This window comes from Lygodium microphyllum, chromosome 29 (assembly GCF_053477565.2).
Source record: "Lygodium microphyllum isolate KBCC chromosome 29, Lygodium_microphyllum_v1.1.10, whole genome shotgun sequence".
Taxonomy (NCBI): Eukaryota; Viridiplantae; Streptophyta; class Polypodiopsida; order Schizaeales; family Lygodiaceae; genus Lygodium; species Lygodium microphyllum.
The window spans coordinates 113,808,698-113,821,072 of record NC_141163.1 but is presented as its reverse complement, the minus strand read 5'-3'; the positions used below and the strand labels follow the sequence as shown (position 1 = coordinate 113,821,072).

Genomic DNA, 12,375 nt, shown 5'->3' with positions numbered 1-12,375 from the left:
CTTCTTCCCCATTGCATGGGCATTTTTGCCAAGTGCCAGCCTTCTAATTCCATTTTCCAGCAATTTTTAATCAATTAATTAATTTTGAAAATTAATTTAAGTCTTTCTAACCCTGCCCAAAATTAGATATGCCCATCCATAATTTAATTAGCTAAGCCATTTGCAACCTCAAGTGGTCCCCAACCTTAATTAATCCTTGGATAAGCACAAATTAATTAATTAGTGCCTAGTCCCTAATGTCATCATTGACACTTATTAGCCAATTAATTGTCCTAGGGCCAAATTGACACCCAAAACCCAATTGGCATAACTTGTCACAACTTTTGCCTTTGACACCTAGTGATTCCTCAGGGTCCTAGGCCTATTACCATGAAATAACTACCATGTGTATCATGTGCCTTACAACATTGCTCCTTTGATTGTTAGTCAATCAAATGTTACTAGCAAGAGCAAAGCATCTTAAAAATTTCACGTCCCGGTGACAATTAGCTATATAACTTTGCCTATATATTTAGACCCTATCACTTGTACTTTTGTCTCACCTATCATTATCAATCTATTTCTTTCAGTTTGTATATGTGCAAAAGTTCACACACACACACTCTCTCTCTCACCTCCATGGAGTTTCATCCACCATAGCTTGGTGGTCAAAGCTAGATGATGAGGTGCAATCTATTGGCCCATACAAAAATGGCAAAGACCCGTAGTTACCAAGGGTTTCTAACATGGCAGGTATGAAACGAGTAGAGGATGAAAGACCCATAGCCAATCCACTACAAGACCTTGAGGCAAGTAGAGGATGTCGAAGATCAGGATGTGCAACCTATTAGTGCCTGCTATGAGACCTTCAGGGAGGTAGAGGAAGCTGAAGACAAGGATGTGCAACCTATTTCTCATGTTAGGAGCAAAAAGTTCATGGAGATAGAAGGTTTCAAAGACTAAGGATATGCAATGGCCCAAGATAGCTGGCCAATACAAGACATTCATGGGGGCAGAAGATGTCAAAGACAAGGATGTGCAATATATTTTATCATAGTAGCAGCCTGATGCAAAGCCTTCATGGAGGTTGAGGATGTTGAAGATGAGAATGTGTAATCTATTTGCTGGGGGCAGTGGGCACACAATACCAAGCCTTGATGGAGGTAGAGGATATTGAAAGTGAGGATGTGCAACCTCTTAGCCCAGGGGAGGGGCATGATAGAAAATGTTCATGGAGGTAGAGGACGTTTGATGATGAAGATAAGCTGTCTACCCCAAACAAATGACCAAAATCCCCACACAGGCTGTCCTGCAGAGTCTTGAAAACATCTCAGCACAATCACAGGCAGGCACCATTGCAAAAGTACACAAAAGCAGGACTAACATAAGCTGCTTCTGATGTCACCCTTTGTAGAGATTCATCCAACTGAGAGGTAAGATGATGTAGAACACGCAACTCCCTGATGGCAGCATGTACTACTTCACTGTTCCATTCTGAAAGGTGCTATGTGCATGTCAAAACTGCAAGTTGAAGGATGGAATGGGAGCCGTGGGGAGCCATGATAGCTATCAGGGGCAGGGCCAAATGTGAATAAGCTGAGCTACAGAATGGAACATAATCTACACCATTTTAGGGTCAGGGGGACTTGAGTCCATAATCTCACCGTTCTAAGCTCTGCTGCTGCTTTGGAGAGATCTTTACGTAGAGCTAACCCATTCTTGTTTTGTAACTTTGAAAATTATCACCGGAGATCAGTATGCTTCAACCACTTCTGCAGGGTTACATTCCTTTAGAATAATAAACAAGTACCACAAGTAACTGGCTGGATTCTCAACAATCATATTGGTCCACCTCAATGTAGATACCTGTTTCAGAAAATGCTGAGATTTTCCCTGGACAATGCTGTGAGGAACTGTTAAGAACTGCAATGCAGCTTTGCATGGCCACAGCTAATTACACCCATCCAAATAATATTTTACCTGTAAGCTGACTTCGTAAGTTCTTTTAAGATCTTGCGAATTAGAACGATGTGTGCTAGAGTGAGAAATGGAACTTTATTTTACATAATTGAATGTGTTAATCTTTGCAGATCATGTAATTAACTATAAGTCAATCATCAGTGGTAGACAGTTAGGCATGCTGCAGTCCTTTTCATCCTATTTTGTGGTTGCAATCTCAGAGCGGGGGGAACACAACGACTGCCACGGTTGATAGGAGAGGCAAGAGCTAAGGAGCTTATCTTCACAGGACGTAGAGTTAATGCTCATTTTGCAGAAAAGATTGGTAATGTCAAAGTATCTATAAAAGAAGTAATCAGCCTTGTATGGTAGATGTTGGTTTGAGCTTTGTTTTCTTTCTTCTGCCAAAGTATAACCTACTTTATTGAATTTGAAAACTATATGCAGGCCTCGTGGAGCATTGTGTGGATAGTGGTACTGCCCACACAAAAGCACTTGAGATTGCTAGAGAAATTCTGAAACAGGTATGCTTAGTATGCTCAAACTGAAATTCCTTTTTGTCAATAAAATATTTGTTTGTCATGAATAAGAAACAAGGTATCTAGCGAAGTCATGTGGCTATTTATGCAGGGGCCTATAGCAGTGAGGATGGCAAAAGTTGCCATTGGCCGCGGTATTGAGATGGATGACTCATCAGGGATGGTTTTGGAAGAAGCTTGCTATGCCCAAACTCTGCATACTAAAGACCGGCTAGAAGCTCTAGATGCATTTGTTGAAAAGCGAAAGCCTTGTTATCATGGTGAATGACTGAAAATGTGATGTTCAGAAAACATTGCTATCTGGAGGCTTCATGAGCAAGGAGGTACTTGGTTGTCACCGCTGACCTTGACAAAGGTTATTTCCATCTCATGCTTGCATTACAAGGGCATGAAGAAAGTGCTTGCTGGGAAATTGGAAGATTGTGTGAATTTGCACACATTGTACTTGTACATACCAAAGAGCTATTTAATGTACATAGTGTGCTCTGAAGGGAGAGGGGACTGAAAATTTACATGTAGTTCATCGGGTCTACCAGAGCAATTTCCATTCTGGTGTTCATAGATGTTCCCAAGTTGCTAGGTGGTAAGATACACCTAGCTTCATCAGTATGCAAATAAGACTGCATGATACAGTGTTATATACAGGTGCATCCACTAAAAACGTTTTACTTGTCCTATGGATAGTACCTTGACAAACTTTTGTTTTCCTCCACTTCATGCTTTAATTTCAATTCTTATCAGCAAGGCTGAAACACAAAGTTACATTTACTAAGAGGTGCTTCATTTGTAAAACCTTATTACCAATGAACGGTGCTACAAGTTTAGACTCATCATGTTGCTACAAGATAGATGGAACTATGTTGATATCTTTCCTCTTATCCAGGACTTATCTTGCCCTTATGGTTTTCTTAAGTATGGCTTCACTGTGGATAGCTTTATGGCCTTGAGCGGATAGACCCTGTGCTTTGTAGGACCTTGTTTCTCTTGTGTGAGGTGATTGAATCCAAAGAGTGGACAGTTTTTGTGTGCTATAGGGCATTGTTTCCTGTGAGCTGATTGACTAGTTTGTTGGGAGTTATACTAGGGGTTTATTTTGTCAAGTTACTATGGAATGCAATGAGAGTAAGGTTTGGAATGAGTTTGAGAACTAAGTTAGAGCAAACTGGTTTCAGAGTCTTCAAGGTGGGTAACATTAGGCAACCCAATTGGCAGCTCTTGTTACTTTGCTATTCAATTGTTGGTAGGATTGTCAATGGCTTCTTTCCATCTTCTTCGTAGTCAATCAATCTATCATTTTCTGATTTCTTTTATATGTACTACATCAACACATAGGCATCACTTACTAAAGGTGAGAGGTTTTAGATGTGAGACTACTTGGTGTACTTGGGCACAATCACAAGGGGGGACTGGAGACTAAGAAGTGATTGTTCTATATAGAGAGGAGCCGTCATATATTTTATAGGCCATGAGGAGACTTGCTTTATGTGGATTCACGTTGTTACTTTGACCTCAATGGCTCCACATATGTTACTTTGGGGGATGAATAATCCTACCTACCACTATATGAGGATAGTTGTATATTACTCTAGCATATGAGATGTTTTATTAGTTGGGAACTTTAATGCATGCACAATGTAGAAACAAATGCCTTTTTCAAAGCAAGAACCTTATCTATAGAGAGTTGGTATTGAAAAATTCAACATGATATCATAGGATATTGCATTGTGCAAAGGTTATGGAAATCATCTCTTGGGTCTAAGAGGTACACGTGGATTTGCTCTTTTTAATGGCTTAGCTAGATGGCTAGGATCTAAGGCTCGTATGCTTTCCACATAAGCATACATCTAGATGCCCAGAGTAAGCTCTCTACAATATACCAAGCTATGAGTATAGTGGACTACTTATTAGGATCCTTATCTAAAACTAGCCTTCGTCCTCGAATAGTGTGGTAATCACTTGATTTAATAATTATTATAACAATTAATTAATTCACAAAGTAAAATGCATACTTTTTCTCTTAAATCTTGGACAAAGGACGTCATGGCTTTATATGAATTAGCTATTTTTGACCCATCCGATCTCACCAAATTGAAGTAAGATTTCTTAAATCTTGAACAATGGATAGTTTGTTGGCCCCAAAACTAGCATTACAATGTGCCAAAGCATTTGTTGCCACTATTGGAAATACATGATGGCATCTTAGTTAAATAACATGTGTATCTATTAACTATGTTCATGCCTTGCACATGTGAAATTCCAATCATTAAATTGGTTACAATCTACACACATGAATCATGACCACTATTAGAACCATAAGGGATGCATCCACATGCCAAAAGCAAACATTATTCTAACCATCAAGGCATTGTAATGCATAAACAACACCTCATAGCAATGATGTGCCACATGATAGTCATATAAAGCATACATCAGTTGCAAATGACATGTAACTTATGTAATTCTACTTCTTTTGCATCACCTACATACAATCCTTGTATTCTATTTAGACAATCATCTCTCAACCCAAAGAGCCAAGTTGATATAGAAAGAATGTGATATCCTAATTGAGATATGATGGGGTGTGTCGATCACTAGGTGGATGTGAGCTTCGAGAGGAATATTGGAGATCATGAACGCCATTAGGGTGAAGCAAAGTTGGCCACTCACTTCTTGTTGCTATGCATCAATGATAGATTGCATAATATGGATAGATTGGGAAGAGATGGACTTAGCTGTGGTGGAATATTGATATTTTTACCACTATATGCAAATGATGTGCTCATATCAAATGATTTAGGGGGATTGCAATGATAACATCTAATTGCATTGCATGTCTTTTGTTAGGACAAAGATCTCATGGTAAACCTTGAAAAGATCAAGGTTAAGACATTCAACACTACTTAATGGATTGAACAGTCAATGTTTCAATATACATATGGCATGAAGATGGTGGAGCAAGCCTAGAGATATGCCTGTATAAGGCTTACTTTTGCAGGTCTAAGATTCACCGTGAGGAGACCAACAAAGGATAGGTTGACTCAAGGCTATGCTATATTAGAACCCATTGAATACCAATATACTTAGATAGTTTTAGGAGCCTTGGATGAAGCTCTAGCTCTTTGACGCATTGGTTGCACTAGTATTGTTATCTAGAGCTACTATTGAGAACTAAACCTAGATGGTAGTTGGGTCCCTTTCCAAGCAATCACTTTCATGTATAGACTTTGAAACCCCCCCAAACAAAGATACTTTAAATTGTTGTAAAGTCATCCGTGCAACTTGCATTGTAGGGTGACATAGAGTGTTAGTTTGCTCAACTAACCACTTGTATGATAGATTGTATGGGCTACACATGGATCACCTCTTACCTTTACACTTTAGCCTAGACTCCTTTCTTCGAGCTCGGTCAAGAAAAGCTTAGTGAGAACAATTGGATGGACATCATTGAGCTAAATTAAGGATATGTGTCACAACTTATGCATCACCAAGACAAAGATGGCCTCCTATTGAAAGTATCTTCTCCATTTGTATTGTGATTGTTTTGTGATTGGCTTGAGGTTAATGGACACACACCTCTCTATCATTTAACTTCACATATCCTCACACCATCTACGGATTGAGATGAGTCACTATAGAGCCGATTCTTTTCCTCCTAATAATTAGAATTTGCTAGTATTCCAGCTTGAGGTGGAGAGGTGGGCATCACATATATAGGTGCAAAATATTCTATGAGACCAAAGGGAAATTCCATTCCTTGTTTCAATAGGGATTGGGGCCACTATCTAGGGTGATGGACTTTTCGAATCTACATTTTGTTGGACTCTTCCTAATGGACTCATGTTGATATAGTGGGTACCTCTTATAGTCTTGTTGGAGGCACCTTGGGAATGTAGGCTAACACACTCTTATAGACATCTTAGAGCCCCGATATATATTCAATACTTAAGAGCACATCTCAAATAGACATGTGGATCCACCATAGGAAGTTACATGGAACAAAGCCATAAAGAGATACAAGCTACACTGCCACTTTAGCTTGTATATGGTGGATAGGCCCATGACAGGTGTCATGGGATGACTTCGGTTCTCTTCTTACCTTTGGAGCTAGTCAAACTCGTTTAGCATCACCATGTTGACATACATGTATCAGATTTCTAGTTTTCACTTTGTAGTTATTTATTGTTTTCTAGCTAGATGTTTCTTTTCAATTGTCTTATTTACTCTATTTAAGCTAATACTTTCCAAATTTTTAGATTTTTCTATTTGTCTCGTTCATTGATTTGGCTTGTTTGGACTCTTTGCCTATATATCTATGCACAGAGATTGAGGGACCACAAATCATCATGGTCTCATGTGTGGTCCACAACAAACCATTAGTACCACTTGAGATCATTAGAGCAAAGTTTATTACATCCTCTATGATGTTGGAGGCCCTTTCTTAGACCATCAACTTCATACATAAGAGTATGTTGTGTGCACCCAAATAGACTACCTATGAGAGTCTTTAAGGCCTCTAGATAGCTAGTTGAGGCAACACATGACAACTCGTCGTATGCATAGGTCAAATAGTAGCTCATAAGATATGGGATTGACATGACCACCTTCCCCCCTTTCAATATGACCCTAAGTCCCCTCCATACACCTCTTTTACATTGAGAGGAACTTCCATGTGATAGTATCTCTACAATTGCGCATACATTATGCATGGATCTCACCCCAATAGCCCATCTCCCCAAAGATGTTATATTGCAAGGACCACTTTATGAAGACTATTGCAAATGGTTTCATTGAGAGATCTAAATACTTAGACATATATACATGCCACATGAGATGTGGGTAGCTATGCGGCAACTCAAGATCTCCTCTCATTAGCTTGAGATCAAGACTAAGAGGGACGCTTGCATGCCTAGAACCGAGCAAATCTGCAAACTATGCTAGGAGGAGGTGGAGAGTGAGGAGCAATACATCTATAGATACAAAGCCTACTATACATTTCAAGCTAGATATCCACACTATTCAAAGGAGACATCTCCCTCAGACTAGTCATGGAGTCTCTAGATTAGCTTCGCTTGCGCCAGTTCCTCGTTGAGTTTCAGAGGCTCTGCATAATTAGCTCACCAATTTCTTCCAAACAATGACCACACACACTACATCTACATAGAGAATGGTAATAGCCTAAGAACTGAAGAGATCACAGTAGCATGATAACCCCAAGTGGAGGGGTACTAGATATAGGCTACACCAAAGAGAGATGAGGGAGACCTACCACAGAAACACAAGCAATACCTAACAAAGCTTAGGGATTAGTCTAGATGCTACCCCCATACTATCTCGTCAAGTATGTATGCCATACTCTACCCACCACCAATCTCGATTAGGTGGAGCTAGTTATTATACTCTACCCACCACCAATCTCAATCGAGTGGAGCTAGTTATCAGTGTATCATATTCGACCACATAACTAAACATGTATTGCTCCATATATTCACCCCATATTTAGCAACACAACTAGACATGTATTGCTCCATACATCCACCCCATCATCTTCTTGTCATATCCCTACATGAGCATTGTATTATACATCACTCCAACTTCTTTGCATAGTATATCACCGATTATCATTTAGCATGTCACACTTTGATGTTTAGTGACAATTATCATTGTACATGGTTGTCTCATAGGCCATTTTTAGCCTTAGCATCTCTCTCTCTCTCTCTCTCTCTCTCTCTCTCTCTCTCTCTCTCTCTCTCTCTCTCTCTCTCTCTCTCTCTCTCTCTCTCTCTCTCTCTCTCTCTCTCTCTCTCTCTCTCTCTCTCTCTCTCTCTCTCTCTCTCTCTCTCTCTCTCTCTCTCTCTCTCTCTCACATGTATGTTTATATGTCTCTTTTGTGCCCAAAATTGTTGAAAGAAAAATGAAATACATAAAACACTTGTTGTATTGAAAAGGATAGATATGTAAAAGCTTTCTCTAGGCAATTGTTGAGGTGCTAGTAATTGGTTGACACAAAGTAGTTAGTATCCTTTAAACAAAAATACATTTTTGTGGAGCACATTATGAAAAATTAAAAATAAGTACTTTTTACTATAAAACCATCCTTGAAAAATCGTAGGATGTATTCAACATCACATTAGTTTCGAGGTACGATCGGAGTACAGAACCTCCTAAAATAATAGACCCATAAAGCCCCTTATGCTTTGAGAATTAGTTTGATTGGAGTGGTTGAGCATTTTCTCCAATTCTTGTCAATCATAAGGTTTGAATCTTTTTGATAAATAAGATATAGCTTGGACATGTTCACATGTAACTTTTAGTTGAAGGGGGGTATTGATGATGAGGCTTCTCAAAGCCAAAGAAATTATGGTAATGTACTAAGTGACATGGACACTCTAGGTAGCTTGAATGGTAGGCAGCTTGCAAACTTTCCCATATTATCCACAATGTGTAGAAGTGCACCCAATAAAATAAAGGGGTATGAGAGACTTTAAGTAGCTAGAAAATATCCAAAGAGCCAAAAATATTGGTAAAATATTGAAGAAGGGAAAACAAAGATTGAGAGAATAAGACACTTCATAAGTAAAATTTTGCGAACAAGGACAACCTTCAAAAATGTGTGGAGGTCTCATTGAAGCACCATATTTATGATGACCCTAATACGATTCTTTGGATGGCTAGCATAGAACTCAAAGGAACAATAAAAATCATACAATCAACAAAAAAGTGATGTGTCTTAAGTGGAGATTGCCATTTGACATAAGAATCAGGGTGATTCCAAAGGCAATTATTAATCATGCTTATTTTTTGAAGCTTTGGCTACAATACAATATTTCAAATTCCTCAATCTTGCAATCTATCAAGGAGGGATCCTTTAGATGGCAAGCATAGAATGAGAAGAACAATGTTAAGCACGCTACCTTCAAAAGAGTTGCTTCTTAAGGGGCAATTGCCATTTGCCATAAGAGCCTATGATACTAGAGGCAATTAGTGTGTGTGTCATCTATGTTGTTGACTATAAGGTAATATTTGAAATGCTTCAATATACCAATCTATCCTCACCTTTTTAAGGAGGATTTAACTGAAATGGCCTAATCATACTTGGAATCAAATTCCAAAGAAACCTATTGTGATGACCTAGAGCATACATCTTTTGAGCTCAAGGAAAAGTCACTTATTATTCCCTGACAAGCGAGAACATCCCCCAATCTAGAAATGCCTTCTCAATTCTAAAATGACAAAAGGATAATCAAATATATTATTTCAATGCAAATTCTCCATGCAAAGAAAATTACATTCAACATCAATCTTCCCCTTCCATTGGATGTGAAAAAGTTATTTCTAACTAGCAATCCATTATATGGCAAAAGGATAAAAAGGCATTAGAACCTTTAAAATGACATAAATCCAATTCTTTGCATCATTAATGTAGTTACCAAAGTATGTATGAGGATTTATGCCTAAGTAGCCAAAATTTTGGAACCAAAGATAAGAAGTCATTTACGCATAAATATTTGCCTTTTGTTTAGAGCCAACATTAAGTTACGATTAATTAAAATTAAAGCATTAGCATGCTAGTACTTCTAGATGATGTAATCAATGATATGGTTTGATAAAGTGATTAGTGAGATCAATTGTGCACCTAACAGTTGAGATTAAGTGAATAAAAGGGTGCATTCTAGGTTTGAGAGGTGGTTTCGAGATAGGCCTTTGAGAGGCATTAAGTCATATCAATTGTACGCACAAAGCCTATTTAAAGGCACCATGGTTAATGAGTCATGTGTGTTCATTTGAACAAATCTACAAATTTATAGGTCAATGTTAACCGAAAGACGAACAAGGCGGAAAATCTGGAAAAGCTAAAGCAGAAGACAAAGGCCAAGGCAAAGTGAAACGGAAGACAAAGATGCACAAGGAGAAAAGTCCTAGATAAGGGAACAAGGCGCACAAGGAAAAGTGCAAGTCAATACTTTTGTAAAAGAGCGCAAGCGCATCATGGTTTAATTCAAGGAGTGTCGGGTTCTCACCCGTGCAATTTGTAAATGTAGGCGGGCGGTGGAAAGGAAGCTAGGAAGGTAGAAGGACAATAGGAAAAAAGGCCTAGGCCACGGCCGGCCATGTAAAAAAGGGGATAAGGGGATGACCGCCCAAAAGTAATTTAGGGTTTTGTATATAAAGTTGAAAAGTGAATGAGAAGCTCATTCTTGTGTGTGGCCAAAAGTGGCTCTCTTCTTCTTCTTCTTCTTCTTCTTCTTCTTCTTCTTCTTCTTCTTCTTGAGCTTGAGAGACGGAGTGTGAGAGTGTGAGGGAGTGAGTGTGTGAGGGTGAGGGACCGGGGAGGAGAAGCTCTCCATCTTCTCCTCTCTTCTTCTCTTCTCTTCTCTTCTCTTCTCTTCTCTTCTCTTCTCTTCTCTTGCTCGCGGCTATGGAGCTTGGAGCATGGAGCTTGAGGATGGAGCTTGCTTGAAGCTTGCACTTGGATCGTGGAGCTACCAAAGTGCATGGGAGAGGATGTAACTCGATCGGCATGGAGGTAAGCTCACTACACCCATAGATATGGATGGCGCGTCGGCTATGTGAGAGGTAGCCATTAGTGCTCGGCTTGGAACGCTTGAAACAATAAGCGGTCCGAGGGTCTTGGCGGTTGAACGAAAGCTCCCACAGTCAACACTTGGAAGGGACATCATGGTACAAGTAGCTCAAGCAAGCAGGAGGTGCTATAGAATATGGCCATGTGACAGGTGGTTAGAGTTGATAAGTGGTGTGTTCATTAATAGGTCAATGGTGCCGCCAACAGTAAAGTAATGCAAGTTCCAAGAGACACACAACGAGAGCAGGTAGACACTTTTTATAGATCAATGACCCAAATTCTTAACAGAAAAGATGAGTGTTAGGAGCTAATGCTTCTTCAACCTCTGTCTTTCTTCTTCTTCTTCTTCTTCTTCTTCTTAGGCAATTAAAGCACCTCAAACACCAAACAAATCTCTAAGGCATGTCTCTGTTACGATACCATTGTTGGGTGGTGGAACTTGCGAGTGGAGATCATCATCTAAGATGGATAGAAGTCCATGGAGAAAAGAGAAGAGAGAGGCTAGTAGCAACTGAGCCACAAGCATGTGCTAAGAGCTAGCGTCCTATACCACTAGCCCACACCATCTTAGTGTATAGTTGAGTCGACCAATGGGCCAAGAATCCAAGAGTGGTAATCACACAATGATATACACAAAGTTTGGCACAAATGTGAGGTCAAAAGAAGCAAAGAGGACATACCAAAACTCAAGCATGGCTCTTGCATTACAAATATTGAAAAACAAAAAGAGAGATAAGAAGCATATAATAACCCATGTACAAATGAATTTTTTTTACAAATTATGGGTGGCGTATAGGGAGATATAAGCCTACAGATAGGACTCAAAAAGCAGATAACCAAAGTTTCATTCCTAGCTACATGGGCTCAAAGAGGAGGATTCATTTTCTTTGTCAATGTTTCATCATCTTCATCACCCTCATTTACTAAGGTTGATAGTTAAATAAGTGATATTGGCATTATATGGAGGCAGTGACTTTATATAGGAACCCTGTGTTTCATTCATTGCAAAAATTTTCCTTTTTTGTAAGGATGCAAAATGTACAATTCCTTGACCCTTGTAGCAACGGCATGAGCAAGGTATGATAACTAGTAAGGGGCCCTTAAAGCTTGGCATCCATATCTGAGGCAAAACACTTGCAAAGAAAATTGCTTTTTTATCAGAATTATTTTCTCTACATTTTCTAGAAGGGCATAGCCTCCACAAAACTTTGTCAACACCTTGATTACAAAAAGGGGGAGCCATGTATTGTCTGAAGAATACTCATTGTATAATTATAATATGTAGCCATGAACATATTATACATCATTTATTCAAAT

The 12,375-nt window shown here is 39.1% G+C and overlaps 1 protein-coding gene across 1 annotated transcript in view; it reads left to right on the top strand.

Moving 5' to 3' along the window:
* The window catches only part of LOC148011051 (putative enoyl-CoA hydratase 2, mitochondrial), a 124,315-nt gene extending 120,983 nt beyond the window's left edge, over positions 1-3,332 (top strand). The window contains exons 6-8 of the mRNA XM_087671392.1: positions 2,160-2,263; positions 2,386-2,462; positions 2,569-3,332. Of these exons, the coding sequence (XP_087527518.1) occupies positions 2,160-2,263; positions 2,386-2,462; positions 2,569-2,745 (358 nt within the window). The 3' untranslated portion in view covers positions 2,746-3,332. The remainder of the gene's footprint in view (positions 1-2,159; positions 2,264-2,385; positions 2,463-2,568) is intronic.
* The last annotated feature ends 9,043 nt before the right edge of the window (positions 3,333-12,375 follow it).